The sequence below is a fragment of the Pseudophryne corroboree genome, chromosome 10, assembly GCF_028390025.1.
Source record: "Pseudophryne corroboree isolate aPseCor3 chromosome 10, aPseCor3.hap2, whole genome shotgun sequence".
In the NCBI taxonomy this organism is placed as follows: Eukaryota; Metazoa; Chordata; class Amphibia; order Anura; family Myobatrachidae; genus Pseudophryne; species Pseudophryne corroboree.
The window spans coordinates 370,558,624-370,579,761 of record NC_086453.1 but is presented as its reverse complement, the minus strand read 5'-3'; the positions used below and the strand labels follow the sequence as shown (position 1 = coordinate 370,579,761).

The window sequence follows — 21,138 nt, the reverse complement described above, 5'->3', positions numbered from 1 at the left end:
AACGATACAAGCTCTGCACTATAGATACAGGTGTGAGCCACGCTCTCCGTGCTGCAGTAACGATACAAGCTCTGCACTATAGATACAGGTGTGAGCCACGCTCTCCGTGCTGCAGTAACGATACAAGCTCTGCACTATAGATACAGGTGTGAGCCGCCTGCTCCGTGCTGCAGTAACGATACAAGCTCTGCGCTATAGATACAGGTGTGAGCCACGCGCTCCGTGCTACAGTAACGATACAAGCTCTGCGCTATAGATACAGGTGTGAGCCACGCGCTCTGTGCTGCAGTAACGATACAAGCTCCTCGCTATAGATACAGGTGTGAGCCACGCGCTCCGTGCTGCAGTAACGATACAAGCTCCTCACTATAGATACAGGTGTGAGCCACGCGCTCCGTGCTGCAGTAACGATGCAAGCTCTGCACTACAGATACAGGTGTGAGCCGCCTGCTCCGTGCTGCAGTAACGATACAAGCTCTGCGCTATAGATACAGGTGTGAGCCACGCGCTCCGTGCTGCAGTAACGATACAAGCTCCTCGCTATAGATACATGTGTGAGCCACGCGCTCCGTGCTGCAGTAACGATACAAGCTCTGCGCTATAGATACAGGTGTGAGCCACGCGCTCCGTGCTGCAGTAACGATACAAGCTCCTCGCTATAGATACAGGTGTGAGCCACGCGCTCCGTGCTGCAGTAACGATACAAGCTCCTCGCTATAGATACAGGTGTGAGCCATGCGCTCCGTGCTGCAGTAACTATACAAGCTCTGCGCTATAGATACAGGTGTGAGCCACGCGCTCCGTGCTGCAGTAACGATACAAGCTCTGCACTATAGATACAGGTGTGAGCCACGCTCTCTGTGCTGCAGTAACGATACAAGCTCTGCGCTATAGATACAGGTGTGAGCCACGCGCTCCGTGCTGCAGTAACGATACAAGCTCTGCACTATAGATACAGGTGTGAGCCACGCTCTCCGTGCTGCAGTAACGATACAAGCTCTGCACTATAGATACAGGTGTGAGCCACGCTCTCCGTGCTGCAGTAACGATACAAGCTCTGCACTATAGATACAGGTGTGAGCCGCCTGCTCCGTGCTGCAGTAACGATACAAGCTCTGCGCTATAGATACAGGTGTGAGCCACGCGCTCTGTGCTGCAGTAACGATACAAGCTCTGCGCTATAGATACAGGTGTGAGCCACGCGCTCCGTGCTGCAGTAACGATACAAGCTCTGCGCTATAGATACAGGTGTGAGCCACGCGCTCTGTGCTGCAGTAACGATACAAGCTCCTCGCTATAGATACAGGTGTGAGCCACGCGCTCCGTGCTGCAGTAACGATACAAGCTCCTCACTATAGATACAGGTGTGAGCCACGCGCTCCGTGCTGCAGTAACGATGCAAGCTCTGCACTACAGATACAGGTGTGAGCCGCCTGCTCCGTGCTGCAGTAACGATACAAGCTCTGCGCTATAGATACAGGTGTGAGCCACGCGCTCTGTGCTGCAGTAACGATACAAGCTCTGCGCTATAGATACAGGTGTGAGCCACGCGCTCCGTGCTGCAGTAACGATACAAGCTCTGCGCTATAGATACAGGTGTGAGCTGCCTGCTCCATGCTGCAGTAACGATACAAGCTCTGCGCTATAGATACAGGTGTGAGCCACGCGCTCCGTGCTACAGTAACGATACAAGCTCTGCGCTATAGATACAGGTGTGAGCCACGCGCTCCGTGCTGCAGTAACGATACAAGCTCTGCGCTATAGATACAGGTGTGAGCCACGCGCTCCGTGCTACAGTAACGATACAAGCTCTGCGCTATAGATACAGGTGTGAGCCACGCGCTCCGTGCTGCAGTAACGATACAAGCTCTGCGCTATAGATACAGGTGTGAGCTGCCTGCTCCATGCTGCAGTAACGATACAAGCTCTGCGCTATAGATGCAGGTGTGAGCCGCCTGCTCCGTGCTGCAGTAACGAAACAAGCTCTGCGCTCTGCGCTATAGATACAGGTGTGAGCCACGCGCTCCGTGCTGCAGTAACGATACAAGCTCTGCGCTATAGATGCAGGTGTGAGCCGCGCGCTCTGTGCTGCAGTAACGATACAAGCTCTGCACTATAGATACAGGTGTGAGCCGCCTGCTCCGTGCTGCAGTAACGATACAAGTTCTGCGCTATAGATACAGGTGTGAGCCACGCGCTCTGTGCTGCAGTAACGATACAAGCTCCTCGCTATAGATACAGGTGTGAGCCACGCGCTCCGTGCTGCAGTAACGATACAAGCTCTGCGCTATAGATACAGGTGTGAGCCACGCGCTCCGTGCTGCAGTAACGATACAAGCTCTGCGCTATAGATACAGGCGTGAGCCACGCGCTCCATGCTGCAGTAACGATACAAGCTCTGCGCTATAGATACAGGTGTGAGCCACGCGCTCCGTGCTGCAGTAACGATACAAGCTCCTCGCTATAGATACAGGTGTGAGCCACGCGCTCCGTGCTGCAGTAACGATACAAGCTCTGCACTATAGATACAGGTGTGAGCCACGCGCTCCGTGCTGCAGTAACGATACAAGCTCCTCGCTATAGATACAGGTGTGAGCCACGCGCTCCGTGCTGCAGTAACGATACAAGCTCTGCACTATAGATACAGGTGTGAGCCACGCGCTCTGTGCTGCAGTAACGATACAAGCTCTGCGCTATAGATACAGGTGTGAGCCACGCGCTCCGTGCTGCAGTAACGATACAAGCTCCTCGCTATAGATACAGGTGTGAGCCACGCGCTCTGTGCTGCAGTAACGATACAAGCTCCTCGCTATAGATACAGGTGTGAGCCACGCGCTCCATGCTGCAGTAACGATACAAGCTCTGCGCTATAGATACAGGTGTGAGCCACGCGCTCTGTGCTGCAGTAACGATACAAGCTCTGCGCTATAGATACAGGTGTGAGCCACGCGCTCCGTGCTGCAGTAACGATACAAGCTCCTCGCTATAGATACAGGTGTGAGCCACGCGCTCCGTGCTGCAGTAACGATACAAGCTCTGCACTATAGATACAGGTGTGAGCCGCCTGCTCCGTGCTGCAGTAACTATACAAGCTCTGCGCTATAGATACAGGTGTGAGGCACGCGCTCCGTTCTGCAGTAACTATACAAGCTCTGCGCTATAGATACAGGTGTGAGGCACGCGCTCCGTGCTGCAGTAACGATACAAGCTCTGCGCTATAGATACAGGTGTGAGCCACGCGCTCCGTGCTGCAGTAACGATACAAGCTCCTCGCTATAGATAGAGGTGTGAGCCACGTGCTCCGTGCTGCAGTAACGATACAAGCTCTGCGCTATAGATACAGGTGTGAGCCACGCGCTCCGTGCTGCAGTAACTATACAAGCTCCTCGCTATAGATACAGGTGTGAGCCATGCGCTCCGTGCTGCAGTAACTATACAAGCTCTGCGCTATAGATACAGGTGTGAGCCACGCGCTCCGTGCTGCAGTAACGATACAAGCTCTGCACTATAGATACAGGTGTGAGCCACGCTCTCCGTGCTGCAGTAACGATACAAGCTCTGCGATATAGATACAGGTGTGAGCCACGCGCTCCGTGCTGCAGTAACGATACAAGCTCTGCGCTATAGATACAGGTGTGAGCCGCCTGCTCCGTGCTGCAGTAACGATACAAGCTCTGCGCTATAGATACAGGTGTGAGCCACGCGCTCCGTGCTGCAGTAACGATACAAGCTCCTCGCTATAGATACAGGTGTGAGCCACGCGCTCCGTGCTGCAGTAACGATACAAGCTCTGCGCTATAGATACAGGTGTGAGCCACGCGCTCCGTGCTGCAGTAAAGATACAAGCTCTGCGCTATAGATACAGGTGTGAGCCACGCGCTCCGTGCTGCAGTAAAGATACAAGCTCCTCGCTATAGATACAGGTGTGAGCCACGCGCTCCGTGCTGCAGTAACGATGCAAGCTCCTCGCTATAGATACAGGTGTGAGCCATGCGCTCCGTGCTGCAGTAACTATACAAGCTCTGCGCTATAGATACAGGTGTGAGCCATGCGCTCCGTGCTGCAGTAACTATACAAGCTCTGCGCTATAGATACAGGTGTGAGCCACGCGCTCCGTGCTGCAGTAACGATACAAGCTCTGCACTATAGATACAGGTGTGAGCCACGCTCTCCGTGCTGCAGTAACGATACAAGCTCTGCACTATAGATACAGGTGTGAGCCGCCTGCTCCGTGCTGCAGTAACGATACAAGCTCTGCGCTATAGATACAGGTGTGAGCCACGCGCTCTGTGCTGCAGTAACGATACAAGCTCTGCGCTATAGATACAGGTGTGAGCCACGCGCTCCGTGCTACAGTAACGATACAAGCTCTGCGCTATAGATACAGGTGTGAGCCACGCGCTCTGTGCTGCAGTAACGATACAAGCTCTGCGCTATAGATACAGGTGTGAGCCACGCGCTCCGTGCTACAGTAACGATACAAGCTCTGCGCTATAGATACAGGTGTGAGCCACGCGCTCTGTGCTGCAGTAACGATACAAGCTCCTCGCTATAGATACAGGTGTGAGCCACGCGCTCCGTGCTGCAGTAACGAAACAAGCTCTGCGCTCTGCGCTATAGATACAGGTGTGAGCCACGCGCTCCGTGCTGCAGTAACGATACAAGCTCTGCGCTATAGATACAGGTGTGAGCTGCCTGCTCCATGCTGCAGTAACGATACAAGCTCTGCGCTATAGATGCAGGTGTGAGCCGCCTGCTCCGTGCTGCAGTAACGATACAAGCTCTGCGCTATAGATGCAGGTGTGAGCCGCCTGCTCCGTGCTGCAGTAACGATACAAGCTCTGCGCTATAGATGCAGGTGTGAGCCGCGCGCTCTGTGCTGCAGTAACGATACAAGCTCTGCGCTATAGTTACAGGTGTGAGCCGCCTGCTCCATGCTACAGTAACGATACAAGCTCTGCGCTATAGATACAGGTGTGAGCCGCCTGCTCCGTGCTGCAGTAACGATACAAGCTCTGCGCTATAGATGCAGGTGTGATCCACGCGCATCCGTGCTGCAGTAACGATACAAGCTCTGCGCTATAGATACAGGTGTGAGCCACGCGCTCCGTGCTGCAGTAACGATACAAGCTCTGCGCTATAGATACAGGTGTGAGCCACGCGCTCCGTGCTGCAGTAACGATACAAGCTCCTCGCTATAGATACAGGTGTGAGCCACGCGCTCCGTGCTGCAGTAACGATGCAAGCTCTGCGCTATAGATACAGGTGTGAGCCGCCTGCTCCGTGCTGCAGTAACGATACAAGCTCTGCGCTATAGATGCAGGTGTGATCCACGCGCATCCGTGCTGCAGTAACGATACAAGCTCTGCGCTATAGATACAGGTGTGAGCCACGCGCTCCGTGCTGCAGTAACGATACAAGCTCTGCGCTATAGATACAGGTGTGAGCCACGCGCTCCGTGCTGCAGTAACGATACAAGCTCCTCGCTATAGATACAGGTGTGAGCCACGCGCTCCGTGCTGCAGTAACGATACAAGCTCTGCGCTATAGATACAGGTGTGAGCCACGCGCTCCGTGCTGCAGTAACGATACAAGCTCCTCGCTATAGATACAGGTGTGAGCCACGCGCTCCGTGCTGCAGTGATGATACAAGCTCTGCACTATAGATACAGGTGTGAGCCGCCTGCTCCGTGCTGCAGTAACGATACAAGTTCTGCGCTATAGATACAGGTGTGAGCCACGCGCTCCGTGCTGCAGTAACGATACAAGCTCTGCGCTATAGATACAGGTGTGAGCCACGCGCTCCGTGCTGCAGTAACGATACAAGCTCTGCGCTATAGATACAGGTGTGAGCCGCCTGCTCCGTGCTGCAGTAACGATACAAGCTCTGCGCTATAGATACAGGTGTGAGCCACGCGCTCTGTGCTGCAGTAATGATACAAGCTCCTCGCTATAGATACAGGTGTGAGCCACGCGCTCCATGCTGCAGTAACGATACAAGCTCTGCGCTATAGATACAGGTGTGAGCCACGCGCTCCGTGCTGCAGTAACGATACAAGCTCCTCACTATAGATACAGGTGTGAGCCACGCGCTCCGTGCTGCAGTAACGATGCAAGCTCTGCACTACAGATACAGGTGTGAGCCGCCTGCTCCGTGCTGCAGTAACGATACAAGCTCTGCGCTATAGATACAGGTGTGAGCCACGCGCTCCGTGCTGCAGTAACGATACAAGCTCCTCGCTATAGATACAGGTGTGAGCCACGCGCTCCGTGCTGCAGTAACTATACAAGCTCTGCGCTATAGATACAGGTGTGAGCCACGCGCTCCGTGCTGCAGTAACGATACAAGCTCTGCACTATAGATACAGGTGTGAGCCACGCTCTCCGTGCTGCAGTAACGATACAAGCTCTGCGCTATAGATACAGGTGTGAGCCGCCTGCTCCGTGCTGCAGTAACGATACAAGCTCTGCACTATAGATACAGGTGTGAGCCACGCGCTCCGTGCTGCAGTAACGATACAAGCTCTGCGCTATAGATACAGGTGTGAGCCACGCGCTCCGTGCTGCAGTAACGATACAAGCTCTGCGCTATAGATACAGGTGTGAGCCACGCGCTCCGTGCTACAGTAACGATACAAGCTCTGCGCTATAGATACAGGTGTGAGCCACGCGCTCTGTGCTGCAGTAACGATACAAGCTCCTCGCTACAGATACAGGTGTGAGCCACGCGCTCCGTGCTGCAGTAACGATACAAGCTCTGCGCTATAGATACAGGTGTGAGCCACGCGCTCCGTGCTACAGTAACGATACAAGCTCCTCGCTATAGATACAGGTGTGAGCCACGCGCTCCATGCTGCAGTAACGATACAAGCTCTGCACTATAGATACAGGTGTGAGCCGCCTGCTCCGTGCTGCAGTAACGATACAAGCTCTGCGCTATAGATGCAGGTGTGAGCCGCCTGCTCCGTGCTGCAGTAACGATACAAGCTCTGCGCTATAGATGCAGGTGTGAGCCGCCTGCTCCGTGCTGCAGTAACGAAACAAGCTCTGCGCTCTGCGCTATAGATACAGGTGTGAGCCACGCGCTCCGTGCTGCAGTAACGATACAAGCTCTGCGCTATAGATACAGGTGTGAGCTGCCTGCTCCATGCTGCAGTAACGATACAAGCTCTGCGCTATAGATGCAGGTGTGAGCCGCCTGCTCCGTGCTGCAGTAACGATACAAGCTCTGCGCTATAGATGCAGGTGTGAGCCGCCTGCTCCGTGCTGCAGTAACGATACAAGCTCTGCGCTATAGATGCAGGTGTGAGCCGCGCGCTCTGTGCTGCAGTAACGATACAAGCTCTGCACTATAGATACAGGTGTGAGCCGCCTGCTCCGTGCTGCAGTAACGATACAAGTTCTGCGCTATAGATACAGGTGTGAGCCACGCGCTCCGTGCTGCAGTAACGATACAAGCTCTGCGCTATAGATACAGGTGTGAGCCACGCGCTCTGTGCTGCAGTAACGATACAAGCTCCTCGCTATAGATACAGGTGTGAGCCACGCGCTCCGTGCTGCAGTAACGATACAAGCTCTGCGCTATAGATACAGGTGTGAGCCACGCGCTCCGTGCTGCAGTAACGATACAAGCTCTGCGCTATAGATACAGGTGTGAGCCACGCGCTCCGTGCTGCAGTAACGATACAAGCTCTGCACTATAGATACAGGTGTGAGCCACGCGCTCCGTGCTGCAGTAACGATACAAGCTCCTCGCTATAGATACAGGTGTGAGCCACGCGCTCCGTGCTGCAGTAACGATACAAGCTCTGCACTATAGATACAGGTGTGAGCCACGCGCTCCGTGCTGCAGTAACGATACAAGCTCCTCGCTATAGATACAGGTGTGAGCCACGCGCTCCGTGCTGCAGTAACGATACAAGCTCTGCACTATAGATACAGGTGTGAGCCACGCGCTCCGTGCTGCAGTAACGATACAAGCTCCTCGCTATAGATACAGGTGTGAGCCACGCGCTCTGTGCTGCAGTAACGATACAAGCTCCTCGCTATAGATACAGGTGTGAGCCACGCGCTCCGTGCTGCAGTAACGATACAAGCTCCTCGCTATAGATACAGGTGTGAGCCACGCGCTCTGTGCTGCAGTAACGATACAAGCTCCTCGCTATAGATACAGGTGTGAGCCACGCGCTCCGTGCTGCAGTAACGATACAAGCTCTGCGCTATAGATACAGGTGTGAGCCACGCGCTCCGTGCTGCAGTAACGATACAAGCTCCTCGCTATAGATACAGGTGTGAGCCACGCGCTCCGTGCTGCAGTAACGATACAAGCTCCTCGCTATAGATACAGGTGTGAGCCACGCGCTCTGTGCTGCAGTAACGATACAAGCTCTGCGCTATAGATACAGGTGTGAGCCACGCGCTCTGTGCTGCAGTAACGATACAAGCTCTGCGCTATAGATACAGGTGTGAGCCACGCGCTCCGTGCTGCAGTAACGATACAAGCTCCTCGCTATAGATACAGGTGTGAGCCACGCGCTCCGTGCTGCAGTAACGATGCAAGCTCTGCACTACAGATACAGGTGTGAGCCGCCTGCTCCGTGCTGCAGTAACGATACAAGCTCTGCGCTATAGATACAGGTGTGAGCCACGCGCTCCGTGCTGCAGTAACGATACAAGCTCCTCGCTATAGATACATGTGTGAGCCACGCGCTCTGTGCTGCAGTAACGATACAAGCTCTGCGCTATAGATACAGGTGTGAGCCACGCGCTCCGTGCTGCAGTAACGATACAAGCTCCTCGCTATAGATACAGGTGTGAGCCACACGCTCCATGCTGCAGTAACGATACAAGCTCTGCGCTATAGATACAGGTGTGAGCCACGCGCTCTGTGCTGCAGTAACGATACAAGCTCTGCGCTATAGATACAGGTGTGAGCCACGCGCTCCGTGCTGCAGTAACGATACAAACTCTGCGCTATAGATACAGGTGTGAGCCACGCGCTCCGTGCTGCAGTAACGATACAAGCTCCTTGCTATAGATACAGGTGTGAGCCACGCGCTCCGTGCTGCAGTAACGATACAAGCTCTGCGCTATAGATACAGGTGTGAGCCACGCGCTCCGTGCTGCAGTAACGATACAAGCTCTGCGCTATAGATACAGGTGTGAGCCACGCGCTCCGTGCTGCAGTAACGATACAAGCTCCTCGCTATAGATACAGGTGTGAGCCACGTGCTCCGTGCTGCAGTAACGATACAAGCTCTGCGCTATAGATACAGGTGTGAGCCGCCTGCTCTGTGCTGCAGTAACGATACAAGCTCTGCGCTATAGATACAGGTGTGAGCCACGCGCTCTGTGCTGCAGTAACGATACAAGCTCTGCGCTATAGATACAGGTGTGAGCCACGCGCTCCGTGCTGCAGTAACGATACAAGCTCCTCGCTATAGATACAGGTGTGAGCCACGCGCTCCGTGCTGCAGTAACGATACAAGCTCCTCGCTATAGATACAGGTGTGAGCCACGCGCTCCGTGCTGCAATAACGATACAAGCTCTGCGCTATAGATACAGGTGTGAGCCGCCTGCTCTGTGCTGCAGTAACGATACAAGCTCTGCGCTATAGATACAGGTGTGAGCCACGCGCTCTGTGCTGCAGTAACGATACAAGCTCTGCGCTATAGATACAGGTGTGAGCCACGCGCTCCGTGCTGCAGTAACGATACAAGCTCTGCGCTATAGATACAGGTGTGAGCCACGCGCTCCGTGCTGCAGTAACGATACAAGCTCCTCGCTATAGATACAGGTGTGAGCCACGCGCTCCGTGCTGCAGTAACGATACAAGCTCTGCGCTATAGATACAGGTGTGAGCCACGCGCTCCGTGCTGCAGTAACGATACAAGCTCTGCGCTATAGATACAGGTGTGAGCCACGTGCTCCATGCTGCAGTAACGATACAAGCTCCTCGCTATAGATACAGGTGTGAGCCACGCGCTCCGTGCTGCAGTAACGATACAAGCTCTGCGCTATAGATACAGGTGTGAGCCGCCTGCTCCGTGCTGCAGTAACGATACAAGCTCTGCACTATAGATACAGGTGTGAGCCACGCGCTCCGTGCTGCAGTGATGATACAAGCTCCTCGCTATACATACAGGTGTGAGCCACGCGCTCCGTGCTGCAGTAACGATACAAGCTCTGCGCTATAGATACAGGTGTGAGCCACGCGCTCCGTGCTGCAGTAACGATACAAGCTCTGCGCTATAGATACAGGTGTGAGCCACGCGCTCCGTGCTGCAGTAAAGATACAAGCTCTGCGCTATAGATACAGGTGTGAGCCACGCGCTCCGTGCTGCAGTAACGATACAAGCTCTGCGCTATAGATACAGGTGTGAGCCACGCGCTCCGTGCTGCAGTAACGATACAAGCTCTGCGCTATAGATACAGGTGTGAGTCACGCGCTCCGTGCTGCAGTAACGATACAAGCTCTGCGCTATAGATACAGGTGTGAGCCACGCGCTCCGTGCTGCAGTAACGATACAAGCTCTGCGCTATAGATACAGGTGTGAGCCACGCGCTCCGTGCTGCAGTAACGATACAAGCTCTGCGCTATAGATACAGGTGTGAGCCACGCGCTCCATGCTGCAGTAATGATACAAGCTCTGCGCTATAGATACAGGTGTGAGCCACGCGCTCTGTGCTGCAGTAACGATACAAGCTCCTCGCTATAGATACAGGTGTGAGCCGCCTGCTCCGTGCTGCAGTAACGATACAAGCTCTGCGCTATAGATACAGGTGTGAGCCACGCGCTCCGTGCTGCAGTAACGATACAAGCTCTGCGCTATAGATACAGGTGTGAGTCACGCGCTCCGTGCTGCAGTAACGATTCAAGCTCTGCGCTATAGATACAGGTGTGAGCCACGCGCTCCGTGCTGCAGTAACGATACAAGCTCTGCGCTATAGATACAGGTGTGAGCCGCCTGCTCCGTGCTGCAGTAACGATACAAGCTCTGCGCTATAGATACAGGTGTGAGCCGCCTGCTCCGTGCTGCAGTAACGATACAAGCTCTGCGCTATAGATGCAGGTGTGAGCCGCGCGCTCTGTGCTGCAGTAATGATACAGGCTCCGTCCTCCGTCTGGGATGGCTGATAACAGTGGACACTAGCTCGCGTGTATGTTCTGCGCTGCGGCCATACGTGCAGTGCTTTTCCTACATGCACATCAGATGGGTTGCGGCAGAGTATCAGCCCCGGGGCCCAATCCCTGGCATTTATCAGCATAATAAGGGTACTACCAGTTCTGTGTCGCCAGCCTATCGGGATACGATATTGTGGCGGTTACTCATTTCCTCGCTGGCCGCGCCGGGTGCAGAGGAAGCGTCCTGATTGTCACATTGTCACTGTCGGCTCAGTCCTCCATCTATGGCTGCGTACGCTGCGGTATAGAAACGTATAGAGCTGAGGCCAATCCAAATTGTGGTGTCAAGGGATCTATGTACTAAGTCTTGGAGAGAGATAAAGTATCAGCCAATCAGCTCCTGACAAATGACAGTTAGACGCTGGTTATCTAGTAATTATCACTGTCCACTTTATCTCTCTCCAATGTTTAATAAATAGACCCCCAAATCTTTAGTGATGAACCCCACTGATCATCCTGCGTCCTTATGACCTACTGGTCCCCCCCTCCCCCCCCCTTCACCTCCCAAGTGAGTGCGCCGGTTGCTATATAAGTAAATGTCTTCCTTCTCTTTGTATGTGCCAGTCTGCTGTGTATTTAATGAAACTGAATGTAATTGGTTCATATTATGTTCAGTTTGCCCCTGCTCCATCAGAAGTCACATGTCGACCCCATCGGGGCAATTTCTGGCAGTCTCTAACTGCCCCACAAGGGATGGATGGGGCAGCTATGAGCTATTTTTGCTTGACCTGGGCCTATTTATGTCACACATAGGGGCAGAGGTAACGACGAGCGATATTCTCGTTATCACTCGTTCCAGAAGAGAAATGGTGATCCGGCCAATCAGGCCCTCTCATGTGTTTGACAAATGACAGTTAGTGATTTGTGAGTGAGTTATGAATATCACTCGTTGTTACATCTGCCCCAGGTGACAGCCCAGCACGTGGCGGAACTTCCACCTCTGCCGATACGGGGCCCAGGGGGCAGGAGGGTAAGAGGGGGGAGGAGGGGGGCCTGGGGTGACAAAGCGGTGAGTGTTAGTGTAACCGGTAGGAGAGGCCTATTTATGAGTCGATGTTGCTGTCTTGCAGGCTGTTCTCGCATATAGATGACCCCTTCTTGGATGACCCCCTGCCTCGCGAGTATGTCCTTTACCTACGGCCCATGGGTCCCCTCGCCCAGAAACTCTCGGACTTCTGGCAACAATCGAAGCAGCTGTGCGGCAAGAACAAGGCCCATAATATATTCCCCCACATCACGCTCTGCCAGTTCTTCATGGTAGGTCCTGCGAGTAACTGTTACAGCCTGGAACTGGTGACACGCTACATTCAGCCGGGACTTCTTCCTTAGGTCAACCGAGGTCACTCGCGCTAACAGAAAGTAGAACTTGGCGCCGCCCACAAGGTGTGGTGTATTTTAGGTCCTAGCAATTGAAATGTAGACACTTAACATCTCGCCCCCCACTCCTAATAATGCAGTGTTTGTTCCTAATGCCACCGCGCAAAAGTGACGTACAGGCGTAGTTTGGCGGCGGACCTGTGGGACATTGCTGGGGCATGCTGCTCCTTGTAGTAGATCTAGGTGGCATGACGCCACTGTTAGGTCCTGTTGCTAAACCTGCATTATTTGTTAGAAATAACCCTGCAGGTGAGACTTCCAGCCAATCAGGATTAGTATAACAATGCGTTTCGGGTCTGTCATCCCCAGTAACGCGTGAGGTCAGAGGGCACTGCTGACGACTCTGATTGAATCCTATCTGCAATATGATTGGTCTTCTCTTTCCGCAGTGCGAGGATAAAAACGTGGATGCGCTGTGCGAAGCGTTACAGACCACCGTCACTCACTGGAAATCCAAATTCCCCAACCCCCTACCGCTGGAGCTCTACACCTCCTCCAACTTCATCGGCCTCTTTGTAAACGACGACTGCGCTGAGATCCTAAAGAAGTTTGCCGCAGACTTTGCAGAGGAAGCCTTGATAAAAACAGGTGAGGAGAATCTACACCAGCGACATAAACCGGCGCGGCCTGTCGTAGAAATATATATCCAGCCTCATGTACCTTTATTAGGGGATCAGGGCTGGTGTAGCGCGGGAGGTGTAATAGAGGGGGGGCCCTGTATGTAGGACGATCACAGGGCCCCATGGTGAGTCTGAGATACAAGGGTGGCATTGGAGGGGCAATGTGCATCCTGGGTGTCTATTTCCTGTCGTCGTGGTTATGTCGCAGAGGTGGATCACAGCAGTGCTTATAACCAGTTATTTATAATGAAACTAACCCCCAATGTATTATTAAAGCAGGGTTTACTGTGTGTTTGCTCACTTCACACTGCCATATATCTGTCAGAGTCTGCCCTAGATACCTACAGTAGTTGCTGTTGGCGATTTAGGGTCTGATTCTGCGTCACATGCAGCAGCGTCTGTTAGCGGAGTTTATGTAAACTCCTTCCGTCGTGTCCATCCGTGCGGCTCCATGAGCCAGGATGGAGGTTCCCGCTTTTTGAATCTTGCTGGAATATCCCCTGATTCTTGAAGTGGGACATCCAGCTGAAATTGCCTGATTAAGTCTCGGAAACACACTGTTGCTGACATCTGACAGGTGGGGCAGTAAGAACTGGCGCTCCTTATCTTCTGCAGCCATGGAAACAGTCAGTGCAGTCCACAGCTGGTTTCTATGATTAAAGAGAGACCTTGTGTATGTGTGAGGGGATCCTATCCGTGTTACTATCCCTACATCTCCCCTCATATTACATACCCGCCAATCTGCATGTTGTAGTGCGGCTCGTCGGGTACGCCTGCTGTTCGCTTTACAGGACAATGCAATAAATGAGAGGTGTCTGTGAGATGTGTGACAATGATCTGCTCCTGTTTGTGCCCCTGCAGATGGCTTAAGTCATTTAGGGGGACATTTACTAAGCAGTGATAAGAGCGGAGTAGTGAGCCAGTGGAGAAGTTTCCCCATCAACCAATCAGCAGCTCTGTATAATTTTATAGTATGCAAATTATAGATAATACGTCAGTGCTTATTGTTTGCCATGGGCAACTTCTCCACTGGCTCACTTCACTCTTATCACTGCTTAGTAAATGTCCCCCTTAATTTGCATATAGCTTCCTGCAACTTTTGCTATGTACACCACATTGGTTTATTAAGATAGTGGCTTAGCAATGGTATACGGATGATAGGTCAATAGGTCGACAGACTCGACACCATATGATCGACATAGATAAAAGGTCGACAGGTAAAAGGCAGACATGCATTAATCAATAGGTACAAAACGTCAACAAGTTCAAAAGTTTGAAGTGACAATGGCCACACACAAATGGTGGACACAAGGTTTTTGGGTTTTTTTTAACATGTTTTTCCAACTTTTGCTTGATTTACTATACACGGATTTCCCACTGGTCACGTGCCTAGGGCCGGCAATTACTGAGGGGCTGCAATTACTGAGGGGCAGGGCAGCAATTACTGAGGGGCGGGGCAGCAATTACTGAGGTGCAGCAATTACTGAGGGGCGGAGCAGCAATTACTGAGGTGCAGCAATTACTGAGGGGCAGGGCAGCAATTACTGAGGTGCAGCAATTACTGAGGGGCGGGGCGGCAATTACTGAGGGGCTGCAATTACTGAGGGGCGGCGATTACTGAGGAGCAGCAATTACTGAGGTGCGGGGCAGCAATTACTGAGGGGCTGCAATTACTGAGGGGTGGCGGCGCCAATTACTGAGGGGCGGCGATTACTGAGGGGCAGCAATTACTGAGGTGCAGGGCAGCAATTACTGAGGGGCTGCAATTACTGAGGGGCGGCGGCGGCAATTACTGAGGGGCGGCAATTACTGAGGGGCGGGGCAGCAATTACTGAGGGGCGGGGCAGCAATTACTGAGGGGCGGCAATTACTGAGGGGCGGCAATTACTGAGGGGCAGCAATTACTGAGGGGCAGCAATTACTGAGGGGCGGGGCTGCAATTACTGAGGGGCGGCAATTACTGAGGGGCTGCAATTACTGAGGGGCTGCAGCAATTACTAAGGGGCTGCAGCAATTACTGAGGGGCGGAAATTACTGAGGGGCGGAAATTACTGAGGGGCTGCAATTACTGAGGGGCGGCGGCGCCAATTACTGAGGGGCGGCGATTACTGAGGGGCAGGGCAGCAATTACTGAGGTGCAGCAATTACTGAGGGGCGGGGCGGCAATTACTGAGGGGCTGCAATTACTGAGGGGCGGCGGCGCCAATTACTGAGGGGCGGCGATTACTGAGGTGCGGGGCAGCAATTACTGAGGGGCTGCAATTACTGAGGGGTGGCGGCGCCAATTACTGAGGGGCGGCGATTACTGAGGGGCAGCAATTACTGAGGTGCAGGGCAGCAATTACTGAGGGGCTGCAATTACTGAGGGGCGGCGGCGGCAATGACTGAGGGGCGGCAATTACTGAGGGGCGGGGCAGCAATTACTGAGGGGCGGGGCAGCAATTACTGAGGGGCGGCAATTACTGAGGGGCGGCAATTACTGAGGGGCAGCAATTACTGAGGGGCGGCGATTACTGAGGGTCGGCAATTACTGAGGGTCGGCAATTACTGAGGGCCGGCACGGCCAGATGAGGCTGTTGATTCATTTTTGTTTTCATCATTACAACGTTTTATATTTTGCAACTGGTAGTGGGAGGGAGGGGGATCAAATGACAGTAAACTGTGTCGCAGGAGGTGGTGGGGGGTGAGGTTGGGTCTGCTTTGGCGGTCTAGAGGTACTGGGACAGGCCCCGACATGAGGGGGCACAGGAGTCAGTGACTTGATGAGGGGCGACCAACGATATTTTACCTAGGGGCGGCCTGGCCACTAAATTCGCCCACGGTGGCGAGCGCAGCGTTATCGGCAAGCGTGGTGAGCAAAGCGAGCCCGTGAGGGTACATGTTTCCACAGATTGTGCTTGCATACGAGGAAACATACAAAATGACACCCAAAAAATAAAAAAAACTTGTGTTGACAATTTCTGTGTCGACCATTTCTGTGCTGAACATTGTAATGTCGACCTTACCCACAGTCTACTTTTTACCTGTCCACCTTCTGACCCTGTCCACCTAATGGCGGCCTGCCTAGACACTGTAGACTTTCTATACCACACCTTAGCAGTAGCGCCCGGGACAGTACCCGGGAGACTTCCTGTTGTCAGCGGAGGTGAGAGTAATGTGTTGCTGGATGATAGCACCATCTATTTCAGATGTCCGCGTGGAGCCTCACAAGAAGCAGTTACATGTGACGCTGGCTTATCACTTCCAGGCGAATCACCTGCCCACGCTGGAGAAACTGTCCAAGAACATCGACTTAAACCTTGGCTGTGATTGGGTCGCTGCAATATTCTCCCGGGACATCCGCTATGCCAACCACGAGGTAAGTACTGCCTTATATTTCATATCCTCATACTCATAGTTGATACTAGACATAGGGTAATGGCTGGTACCAGATCCAACCCCCCCCCTGGACCTTGTGTTACCTTGACAGGCGGCCACGAGTTAGGCAGCAAAGATTTCTAGGGGAAGGTCCTAAAATGAAAAGTGATGGTGTTGCCCATGGCAACCGATCAGATTTTGTCCATTGTATTCTTGTATGCAATAGAAAAACGATAGCTTTTTGGTTGCCCCCTAGCCTCATCTCTGTTACCAGGTCATGCTACTGACTCCTGGATGAAGTGAACGGCCGGCGTCCGCCTAGCACCCCCGGAGCTTCAGGGATAACATGAAATGAAGTTTCGATGCTGTTCATGAATAGTTATAGCCTAGAGATGACTTACTGCATATATATCATAGTGTTCATTCTAGCACCCTGCACCTTTCGTTCATTCTAGCACCCTGCACCTTTCAAAACCTGTGCAGTCCATTCTGGTCTGTAGTTCAATGCTGAGATACAGACCAAAGTGTTCTGAGAAGCACCAGAGCAGAGAGCGACACCTCAGGCAGGAAAGAAGAACTGCATGGATTTTGAAAGGTGCAGGGTGCTAGAATGAACACTATATCAGGCGTGTTGCAGGCTCCGCCCGGCAAGCTGGTATATGACACATATGCTGCAATGCTTTACCGGATAGCCGTTTGTCTGTGATTTGGGGTAATTTTCCATCTATGGTGTAACTTTTGGTATTTTGTTTTTCTTTGGCTCAGACGCTACAGGTTTTATACCCGTATCTGCCACAAAACGACGATGAACTGGAGTTGGTTCCCGGGGATTTTATCTTCATGTCACCAGTGGAGCAGACGATCGCCAGTGAAGGTTGGATCTATGGGTCCTCGCTGGCAACGGGCTGTTCCGGCCTCTTACCGGAAAATTATGTCATGAAGGCTGATGAATGTGGCAGCTGGGTGTTTCACGCGTAAGTTAGACCTTATTACACTGTGTCAGCTAGACCTATATATATATATTTATTTTGTGTCTCTGCGAATGTACATTCTGCTGCATGCTGGGCCCTCCTTGTGCTTTGCAGGTCATACTCACTCCTCAACGCGGCGTGTGCCTCCTCTTACCCTCTGAGTGACGCTGGGCTGGACAGGAGACAGCAGGATGAACACGGTCTGGGGGAAACGGCGGCACTTACCATTATCTGCCAGCCCATGCAGGTGAGGAACATGTAACATACATGTAAGACTATACATGTCTCGCACGCTCAGGTGTGTGGATAAATATGACCTGGAATTCCAGCTCGTCGCCGCCCGGCTTTCCTCTGAGTATACACGTGAACCTTCACAAAGCCTCAGTGTGTCACGTTTATAACACAAAACGACACAGCGCCATCAGTTCTGGACGCCCAGAAAATGCCACCGCCGTGCAAGTGTCTTCGTGTAATTTATATGCGATACTCTTTAACCAGAATAAAAACATAGACATGTCCTTGCCAGCACCAGAGGTAGCCGTGGCGGCACTAATCGCTGCCTTAGGCCTGGGTATAAAACTGTGTTGGACAAAGCAGCCTCCATATCTCTACCTACTAATTACTGTAGGTCGTCTCTAGTGCAACTTTTCTTCAAACAACACTGTGCTGGACGCTCAGGGTGACACTCAAGTATGATCCAGCAGTGAGACCTCCCTATGAGCCAGCAATGAGACCCTCCTATGAGCCAGCAATGAGACCCTCCTATGTGGCAGCAGTGAGACGAGCCAGCAGTGAGACCCACCTATGAGCCAGCAGTGAGACCCACCTATGAGCCAGCAGTGAGACCCACCTATGAGCCAGCAGTGAGACCCTCCTATGAGCCAGCAGTGAGACCCTCCTATGAGCCAGCAGTGAAACCCTCCTATGAGCCAGCAGTGAGACCTTCCTATGAGCCATCAGTGAAACCCCCCTATGAGCCATCAGTGAGACCCTCCTATGAGCCAGCAGTGAGACCTTCCTATGAGCCATCAGTGAGACCCCCCTATGAGCCATCAGTGAGACCCTCCTATGAGCCAGCAGTGAGACCTTCCTATGAGCCATCAGTGAAACCCCCCTATGAGCCATCAGTAAGACCCTCCTATGAGCCAGCAGTGAGACCTTCCTATGAGCCATCAGTGAGACCCCCCTATGAGCCATCAGTGAGACCCTCCTATGAGCCAGCAGTGAGACCTTCCTATGAGCCAGCAGTGAGACCCCCCTTTGAGCCAGCAGTGAGACCCCCCTATGAGCCATCAGTGAGACCTTCCTATGAGCCAGCAGTGAGACCCCCCTATGAGCCATCAGTGAGACCCCCCTATGAGCCATCAGTGAGACCCCCCTATGAGCCATCAGTGAGACCCCCCTATGAGCCATTAGTGAGACCCTCCTATGAGCCATCAGTGAGACCCCCCTATGAGCCATCAGTGAGACCCCCCTATGAGCCATCAGTGAGACCTTCCTATGAGCCATCAGTGAGACCCCTATAAGCTAGCAGTGAGACCCCCCTATGAGCTAGCAGTGAGACCCCCCTATGAGCTAGCAGTGAGACCCCCCTATAAGCTAGCAGTGAGACCCCCCTATGAGCCAGCAGTGAGACCCCCTATAAGCTAGCAGTGAGACCCCCCCTATGAGCCAGCAGTGAGGCCTTCCTATGAGCCAGCAGTGAGACCTTCCTATGAGCCAGCAGTGAGACCCTCCTATGAGCCAGCAGTGAGACCTCCCTATGAGCCAGCAGTGAGACCTCCCTATGAGCCAGCAGTGAGACCTCCCTATGAGCCAGCAGTGAGACCCTCCTATGATCCAGCAGTGAGACCCCCCTATGAGCTAGCAGTGAGACCCCCTATAAGCTAGCAGTGAGACCCCCCTATGAGCCAGCAGTGAGACCCCCTATAAGCTAGCAGTGAGACCCCCCCTATGAGCCAGCAGTGAGGCCTTCCTATGAGCCAGCAGTGAGACCTTCCTATGAGCCAGCAGTGAGACCCTCCTATGAGCCAGCAGTGAGACCTCCCTATGAGCCAGCAGTGAGACCTCCCTATGAGCCAGCAGTGAGACCTCCCTATGAGCCAGCAGTGAGACCTCCCTATGAGCCAGCAGTGAGACCTCCCTATGAGCCAGCAGTGAGACCTCCCTATGAGCCAGCAGTGAGACCTTCCTATGGCCATCAGTGAGACCCCCTATGAGCCAGCAGTGAGACCTTCCTTTGAGCCAGCAGTGAGACGTTCCTATGAGCCAGCAGTGAGACCTCCCTATGAGCCAGCAGTGAGACCTCCCTATGAGCCAGCAGTGAGACCTCCCTATGAGCCAGCAGTGAGACCTTCCTATGGCCAGCAGTGAGACCCCCTATGAGCCAGCAGTGAGACCCCCCTATGAGCCAGCAGTGAGACCCCCCTATGAGCCAGCAGTGAGACCCCCTATGAGCCAGCAGTGAGACCTTCCTATGAGCCAGCAGTGAGACCCCCCTATGAGCCAGCAGTGAGACCCCCTATGAGCCAGCAGTGAGACCCCTATGAGTCAGCAGTGAGACCCCCCTATGAGCCAGCAGTGAGACGTTCCTATGAGCCAGCAGTGAGACCCTCCTATTTGCCAGCATATGCTGCTTATTTGAAATACTTTTTATACCCTGGAAAACCCAGGAACATACGTTAAATGAAATCTATACTACAGAGCAGATCACCGGTATGTCAGTATGTGTCCTTGTAAATCTGGGATTATATTTTGGAACCCTGATATTCCGGGAAGAGAGGAGTGTGCGTATCGAGTTCAGTAAGCACATTCACCTCTCTGTATTCCGCATACCCGATGAGAGCGTGAAAGGACGCCGGAACAGAGCGCTGATATATTTAGTACACAATTAGCCGTAAGCTGGAAGTGACCCCTTTACTTCTCCAAATGACTTCTGGTTCTCATTTACCCTCATGAGGAAATGGAAAATGTTGTGTGTAGTCGCTCCGCCTGTAAACAGCTAATTGTGTAATGCTGAGGTCTACACACGCGGTGTCTGCATTACTTACTGGAAGTTGTGTATTATACGTTTCATTGTTAGGTCGCATTGCAGTGTATTGTGTGTGTACAGAAGTCAGCTGTACAGTATGTGCTGGCTGCACACTCCATTCATGGTGAGAGACTGCCCCCTAGTGGCCGTGTAATGAATGAATGACGGTATGCACAATTGCCTGAATTACCTGACTGGGGACATTTGTGCTTATTATGGGATGGGGGGAGGGGGAAGCAAATCAGCGTGTCCAATGATGTTTTATTACATTTACTTAATTATACAGTATCTAGAAATGATAAACTCTGCTCATATGAAACACTTCTTGCGCAGCCTCTGCGAATGAACAGCCAGCTGGGCCTGAAGAAGCGCTGTCTCTTCGTGTGCCGCCATGGGGAACGGATGGATGTGGTCTTCGGGAAATATTGGCTATCTCAGTGCTTTGATGCAAAAGGTCAGTGTCCATTATATAACCGTATATGGTGGTCACTATACGGAGATAGAAGGCCCTGTTGTGCCAACCAGGGGGGTCATTCCGAGTTGTTCGCTCGTTATTTTATTCTCGCAACGGAGCGATTAGTCGCTAATGCGCATGC

General features: G+C 52.8%; 1 protein-coding gene across 2 annotated transcripts in view; it reads left to right on the top strand.

Moving 5' to 3' along the window:
• Window positions 1-21,138, top strand: part of UBASH3B (ubiquitin associated and SH3 domain containing B) — a 147,253-nt gene that overhangs the window by 107,942 nt on the left and 18,173 nt on the right. Inside the window, exons 3-8 of one of the 2 annotated variants that reach the window (XM_063943726.1) lie at window positions 12,257-12,443; window positions 12,953-13,151; window positions 16,372-16,541; window positions 17,306-17,514; window positions 17,626-17,758; window positions 20,876-20,996. In XM_063943726.1, the coding sequence (XP_063799796.1) occupies window positions 12,257-12,443; window positions 12,953-13,151; window positions 16,372-16,541; window positions 17,306-17,514; window positions 17,626-17,758; window positions 20,876-20,996 (1,019 nt within the window). Of the gene's footprint in view, window positions 1-12,256; window positions 12,444-12,952; window positions 13,152-16,356; window positions 16,542-17,305; window positions 17,515-17,625; window positions 17,759-20,875; window positions 20,997-21,138 lie in introns of both variants that reach the window. The other variant, XM_063943725.1, reaches the window with a different exon arrangement.